The 7,601-nt window shown below is 43.6% G+C and overlaps 1 protein-coding gene across 1 annotated transcript in view; it reads left to right on the forward strand.

Annotated features, from left to right (window-relative positions):
- The window catches only part of MSRA (methionine sulfoxide reductase A), a 126,995-nt gene extending 121,879 nt beyond the window's left edge, over nt 1-5,116 (forward strand). Inside the window, exon 6 of the mRNA XM_026846390.1 lies at nt 4,911-5,116. Within this exon, the coding sequence (XP_026702191.1) occupies nt 4,911-5,075 (165 nt within the window). The 3' untranslated portion in view covers nt 5,076-5,116. The remainder of the gene's footprint in view (nt 1-4,910) is intronic.
- The last annotated feature ends 2,485 nt before the right edge of the window (nt 5,117-7,601 follow it).

Below are 7,601 nucleotides of genomic sequence, written 5' to 3' on the forward strand. Positions count from 1 at the left end.
GAAGGCCAGGAGGTCTCCCCTCAGCCTCCTCTGCTCCAGACTGAACCCCCCCAGTTCCCCCAGCCGCTCCCCAGCAGACCTGTGCTCCAGACCCTGCACCAGCTCCGTTGCCCTTCTCTGGACACACTCAAGAAATTCAATGGCCTTCTTGTAGCGAGGGGCCCAAAACTACAGCCCAGTATCTGTGGTTGCAAGTGCTCTAGGCAGTGCCTCGGTGCACACCTCCAGTCTTGGTGCCACCAGCAGGAAAATTGCTTCTTGTCAGTATGTGCTGCATAACAGATGCAAATCTGCATCCAAAAATAATTGTTCCAGCTCACCAATTCACTAATATATTTTCCTTACGCTAGCTGAGCATTTTAGGAATCAGTTCTGGAGACAAAGCAACTGCAAAGCTTGAGCTGTCCCTGAAGGACTTGATGAAAGTAATAGCAGACAGCTATGTAATTCCTCATGACTGTGTTCACAGCTGAGGAATTTGGGGGTTTCCCACACCAGATTGTGGTTATAATTTTGAGGAGCGGTCACAAGTTCAAGCTGCAGCAAAAGAGGTTTAGAATCACTGAAATGATTTGGCGGGTCAGTGCATCCAGGTGGTGGTTGGCCTCAGGTATAAAAAGAAATTGGAAATTTCTTGCAGGCTGGTGTCACAGGTAAGCCGTGATTTAAATTGACCCTGGTACTGGAGGAATGAAAAGTGGGCTGCTTCTGTGCTTAAGGTCTCTCCAAGATGAGCCAGAAGGAATATAGACAGGTTAGCTCTGGTGGTTTATGCTGCAGATTGCTTATCAGAAGTTAGTAGACAGCGTTTCAGAGAACTGTTCATGTAACTTTAGCAGAGGAAACTCATGTCTTGCACACATAATACAGTTTTGTGAAGAGAGCGGGTGCATAAAAGGGAGCCAGGTGCTGTGGAATAAGAGGAAAGTTTTCTCTTCCGAATGAATAAGTGGTTATAGATAAGAAATAATAGATACAAATGACTGGGCAGTTTTTGCAGTGAACGGAGGTTACCAATTACCCGCCTTGGGAACCTGTGCAGTGCAATGTACTTCTGAAAGAGCTGGGAAAGGGAGACAGACAATAGTGATGTGCCAAAATCTGCTGATGGTATAGAGTTATTCCAGGTAAGCAAAAGTAGACATGACTGCAAAAAGTTGCAGAAGAATCTGACAATATCAAATGTCTGGGCAATAAAATAGCTGCTGAAATTCCACGTCGATAAAAGTCAAGTGCAGACACAATGATAGGGTTTAAATTAGCCCGCGAAAGAGGTCCTGGCGTCATTGCAGATGGTTCTTTGAAAACGTCTGCTCAGTGCTCAGCAGAGGTCAGAAAGGCAAGTGGAATGCTAAGAATTGCTGGTAAAGAAATGGAGAATAAAAGAGAAAATGTAACTGAATAAATCCGTGGTGATCTTGAATAGAGTGCAATTCCAGTCACCCCATCTCAATGCAGCAGTAAAATAGAACTAGAAAAGATGCAGAAAAGGGTGAGAAGGCTGACCTGAGTTATGAAGTGGGGACTCAAAGCCTGTGAAGCTCCCGAAGAAATGAATGAGCAGGATTAAGGCAGAGGTGTAAAATTGGGATCACTATGGAGAGAGTGAATAAGGAATTATTTTTTGCAGCAGAGGATGTAATGACGTGATCAGGCAAGCAGTTTAAAGCAAACAACAGGAAAAAGCTTTCTCAGGCTCTAATAAATTAGGAATTAGGAAACAAAATCCTTTACGTGCTGGAAGTACAGGTTGTTTAAAAAAAAGTAGTAGTGCTGAGGTTCCCTGCGCTGGCTCCAGCATGGTCCTCCAGCACTTACCCTGATGTACCGAGCTGGCCATGTCCCCTCTGTCCTCTACAGCTGGGTGAGGTTTGGGTTCTGGCTTGGTTTGGCCTCTCACCAGTAGAACCTGCCAGGTTTTTTGGGCTGGATTATAATCACTTAAAGAATCTTTTTGATCTCCTAGTGTGATCTCTCCTATGACAAAAGCCAACAAAAATCCCTTGAATGAATTCATGAATTAATTCTCTTTGAATTCCAGCAGAGTATTTTTGGGGAAAAAAGATCCACCAGTACTTTAAAACTTCCCTGCAGTGAATAAAATATCCCAAGGGTTAACTACACTCAATTTGGTCCTTCCCATTTCTGCATGCAAAGGCTGCAGTAGCCCTTTTGGCTGCAGCATGATAATGGGAGGTCACGTCAGATGGCTCAGGAATTTTGAGACAGCGAGGACTAAAAAGTCTGCTTAGAACAGGATTATCATCAAATTATATGTGCCTTGGCAGCAGGAAATCAATCAAGAGTGGGCTGATTTACACCTGCCGGAGCCAGCACATCATGAACTTCATCATCTTTCCCAGTGATGTTTTTATCTTTGCATTGACACAGTCAGTGCGAGGAAAATATTTTCCCGTTTAAAATCAAAACATTCAAGGTAGTGTTTGGCAGAGTGTCGAAGCCTGGGGTTCCCGCTGCTTCTGACAACAGTGCTGGTATCTTTTGCTAATGACCAAAGTGCAATATAATGAGTTGTCTTGGGCTTCTGCTTTATTCAGCGTGCGGTGTTTTAATGGCCTGTTAGTAATGCTGAAAGGGATAAATGGTGTTTATGCCCTCTTGTGGTATGCTATTGAACAGAATGGATTTTCTAACTGACAAAATTAGGCCAGTGATGGAAAAGTCCCAGGTAAAAATCTGTAACGAATACTGTTTTGCACAGTAGAAAAATATCTACCCCTCCAGCAGCATCCTCATGACTCAGTCAAGGGGAGCAGCAGCCAATTTTACATGCATTTACGGCAGCACGTAAATGACTAATGCCCATGATGACAGTTTGTGCCATCTTTCTGGAGTGAAGATAATTTTAAAAGTGCTTTTCTTTGCTAGGAGGGTTAGAAAGTAAGTGAAATACTGCTTTCTGAAAGCAGTCGACACCTCTTTGTGTTAGTTGTTCCCAACGTGTTGTGATACATGCCCTCACGTTTTTTTTTATTTTCTTCGCATCACATCTGACAGGGAAATAACCTGATTCCCTTGGGACAAAGCCTGTCCCAAAGATGAAGGACAGTCTTTGGTGATTTCACATGGTGAAATAAGAACGGATTCCTGTGAAACTGAGCTTGTTACCCTGCTGTGTTCAAATACACTGAATTAACTAGTTGACATCAACCTAACCTGCACTGAGAATTCAGAGGTAGGGTTGGGAACCCAGGGGCTCCCCAGGCAGGTCAGTCACGGATTTTGTGTCCTTCTTATTACTTTATTCCTGACTGAAAACTGAATACAGCAAAATGTATCCTCCAAACCGTGAAATTACCAGGATATCTCAGACTAATGCTCTACAAAGGCCAGCAACTGATGTCAGACTGTGGCCAGTACTTAGCTGTGCTGAGGCAGGATCTAGGAAACCCTGTTGTAGGAAATTTGAAGACTTTTTGGTCCCAAATAATCACCTATTATTTGTTAGGTAATGCTGCGAGGAAGCATTATTTCCATTACACGTCATCTTTCTCTCTGCCCAGCCACCAGTATGTAGAAGACTATTGCAAAGAGGAAGGGAATTAATTCTTCTCCACATCCATGATAATCACAACCACAATAGTGGGTTTAAATGGAAATAGTGGGCTGAACTGGGCTGAGCTTTAGGAGAAACTCTCTAACAGGGTGGTAAATATCAGAGTGGCCTCCTCGAAGAAACTGGAGGCTCTTCATCTCCGAAAATCTCTCAGAAACAGTTAAACAAATGTTTGCTGGGAGTAAGGCAGCTATAATTCATCGTATCATGATAAGAAGTTGGACTTGATGCCTCACAACAGGTCTCACCAGCTCCATTTTTTGTGATTCTGTGTGATGATTTCCTTTTATTTTTTAGTATGACAAGAAGACACATATTTACCTGATCATCTTAAATACTGAGCCTTCATTCTTACAGTTGATCGTACCGTCAGGTCTGACTGATGGCAGTGCAATTCTATCTGTGTCCAGTATTTTACAACTGTACTTTGCAGCAGTAGCCTGACACTTATTAAAGTGTTTATTAGGTTATTGTAGACTTGAGTGAGCACAAGTTATGTCCCCACTGAGATAAGAATTGCCTCCAAAATGTTGGTGCTTACCACTTTCCTTACAAAAGGAAATTTCAGTAGGAGAACTGTCATGGCAATTCATGTTAAAAAGAAATTCCCTTTGTCAGAAAGCTGTCAGGAGTTTCAAATTCAGTTAGGGGATATCAGAAAGAAATTAAAGTCTCATTTAAAATCCCCACCCACATTCCTTCTCCTCCTCCTGCAAAGCGATTATTGCTCCTGGTCCGCGTATTGTCAGAACTTTCAGAAATGAGACATAATTTGCCTTAAAACTACCTTGCTGGTCATGATGGAACCGTTCTTTTTGAAGAATGGGTTTGCAGTGACTCTGTAAAAAGAGCCCCAACGCTCTTACTTCTCAATGACATCAGTGGGGCTAAAATTTCACCCAGAAATTCTTCTTGGCGTAAGGACATTTGGGGTGGGTAGCACATTTCAGACCAGAGGCACCTGCCTGGGGAAGTTCTTGGACATTGCAAAGTGTGCTCTGCTGCCTTTCACTGTTATTTTCCACTTTCATCGATGACACCACATCCCTGCTTGACGTGGTTAATAAAGAGGAGAGAACGAATGTGTACCCATGGCAAATTAAGCAAATGAGCCATTAGAACAGGAGGGCACACTGCCTCCTCCCACCAACGCCTACGTTGGTGCCTGCAGTGTCTCCTAGCAAAATGGGAGCAAGGATAAACGGCTTTCGGGGGGTGTGTGGTCCAAATGCTGAGAGATGTCTGTGGCTCCTGCTGAGAGAAAACCTTAAAATCATTCATCAGCGGAGAAGCCAGCAAACCGCTAATGGCTTTCCATCGTGTTTCTTGACAGGTATTGACGGAGGGCGGTTTTGGTCCCATCACAACAGAAATCCGGGAGGCTCCAGAGTTTTATTACGCCGAAGATTACCATCAGCAGTACCTCAGCAAGAACCCTGGTGGATACTGCGGCCTCGGGGGAACGGGGCTTTCCTGCCCTATTGGGATAAAGAAATAGCCTGCACTTACTCCACCACCTGCACTTTGTTTTAGGGAGTTTGAAAAAAAAGACCGACAACCCTGATAGGTGTTAGAGTGCGTCTGCAGCATCAGTGCATAAAGATCTGGGAAGCTCTTGGGGTGGCTTTCCATAATTTTAGCAGTTTCCCGTTCACCGATATTTAAAGCCAAAGTAGAAACAGAAATTGTGCCTGTTGGCAAATGCTCTTTGCAGCTCACGGGTTTCCTTGCAATCTTATAATCTGGAGAGAAAATAAATTTCTAAAAGGCTTGGCTTGAAATGCTGTTAAAAGGATGAATTAGGAGGTGGTTGCACCTGCTAACTGCTTTGCATAGCTAATGCCTTCAGACATGTTTATTTTCTTGGGTTAATGAATTTGCTCGTGTTATGAGAGCTTTGACTTCTGGAGACATGGTTGGGCTCATTTTAACTATCACAACCCTGTAATTTGATGTCTTTGAGAATGGTGAATTTGTAAGATCAGTAATTCTCTCACAATTCCACTTCCACAGTAATGTGTAATATCACCTGTAGTGCCTATTTTCTGAAACAATTTTAGTGAGAAAAACTAAAAATTGTAATGTGATACTTCTTTCTGACAGTTCCACAAAGTGTACAAACACAAAAAGAAATCAATTTAGTTATCTGCATTACAATAAATTAAAAAAAAAAAAAAAAGAAAAGAAAAATGTTGTTTGTGATGCGTTCCATGACTCTAAGTATGTATCTGGGTAGATCTAAAAAAAGTATCAAATATTATAAAAGGCTGCAGCCTGCTAATTAAACACGAGGGCTTTTAAATCGATATTATTGTGCATGACAGTACAGAGGAGTAGAGTTCTTACTGGTTGCACTGTAACATGATTATGCCTGTGATTAATTATTTGTACTTCGGTACCTTGTGGAACCCCCACAAAGACCAGAGCTCATTGTGGCAGGTGCTGTGCAAACCTCACGTCAGGCAGTCTCTGCCCCAGTGTGTGTACAGTCAGAAGAGCAGGGACGGCCAGAAAAGAGGCAAAATAAATGTTCATTTTATTGCCGGGGTTCTCAGAGTGGAGACTAAACGCTACAGCCAAAGGACATAGGGGGTGCGGGGGTTATTGTATATGGACATGGGGTCCTTTGGGTTATACAGACGCTATGGAGTATCCTAGGACAAACAGCTTCAGGAGGAGGGACGGGGCTGGGTTTGTCCCTCCCATCCACCTTGCTGCTTGCAATACTGCCCAGCGTGGTGGGAGGTGTGGGCTTGAGCCTCCTGTGTGTTCCCTATTTTGGAGGCTGTCTTCATCAGTCAGTTCAAAGAACATGTGTCATCGGTGTGTCCTCTTGCAGCTGTGTCCATCTGGGCAGCAGAGCACACGAAGCCATTTCTGAGATCTCTGGGTGGGGACCCAGAGACGCACATCCGCAGCTTTTCCTTTTGGGAAGCTCATTTCACTCCTCTCCGTATTTACTGTCTCCTGCTCACCAGCTCAGGTTTTAGGCTCAGAATGGCCCAAAACAGCTCCCTCAGCATCCCCTGTAACTACCCAGCAGATGGGATCTTGTTCCAAGCTTTGGAATGACTGAAAATGTGCATCATATAGTCAGGCTTCAGGTTTGTAAACCCCCTGCTTTATCCAAAGACAGGCAGCAAACGCGTGTCAGAGAAGTCAGCTCCCCATCTTCCCTTGCTCCTCAGCTGATACCGAGTTCATTCCAGTCTCAAAAACCAGAGGAAAAATGCTCCCTCTGGCAGGCTTGCCATGTTAGACTTTTTCTGGAGGTGCCCCAAGCTGTTGCCCACATCACATTTGGCACATTCGGAATTTCCAGTTGCTGTGGTAACTGATCGCCTGTCCGTAAGGTGTTGTGACACTGAATTGTTCTAGTGCTCACTGTCAAGGAAACCAGCACTTTTGTCTAATTTCCTAGGCACTAGGTGACATAAAAGCAAAGAAGAGAGGAAAACAAAATTCTTACTTTCATCCCATGCATTTTCAACCTCTGCGTTAATTCAGACTTCAGTGGGATAACTCCTAATTTGCTCCAATGTACAAGGCAAAACACTTTATACACTGAATCATTCGGGTGCTCATAAAATGTTGCTTGGTTCCCTTCTGTCCTTTCCCTTCCTCCCCTCCTACTCCACGCTATAGTTATTGTTTTGGAACAAGTTAAAAAGTCTTTGGAAAAAGCACCACACTTAATATAGCCGGGCTCAGGTCTGAACCTGGCTGAGGTTTTTTTTAAGTGCTGTCCTGATGGAAATAACAAGTCAGTTTAAAAATCAGCATTGATGGGTCCACTGATACTAAAACTGGCCCACACCGAAATATTGTGCTGCCACATAATTAATTATGGAGTTACTGTAGGGGAGAATTTTGGCCTTGAGCCCTTGCAGTTGCTTCTGAAGGTACAAAGAGTATCAGGGATATAATCAGTAAAGGTGAAACGCTAATGATTCAGCCTCATGGATTAGTTTTTGAAGCTGGATTTGGTCTTGTAAGCCACCCTTGCCCGCAGGGAAGAAGGAAG

Source organism: Athene cunicularia, assembly GCF_003259725.1.
Source record: "Athene cunicularia isolate RWA chromosome 3 unlocalized genomic scaffold, athCun1 chr3_part1, whole genome shotgun sequence".
Classification (NCBI taxonomy): Eukaryota; Metazoa; Chordata; class Aves; order Strigiformes; family Strigidae; genus Athene; species Athene cunicularia.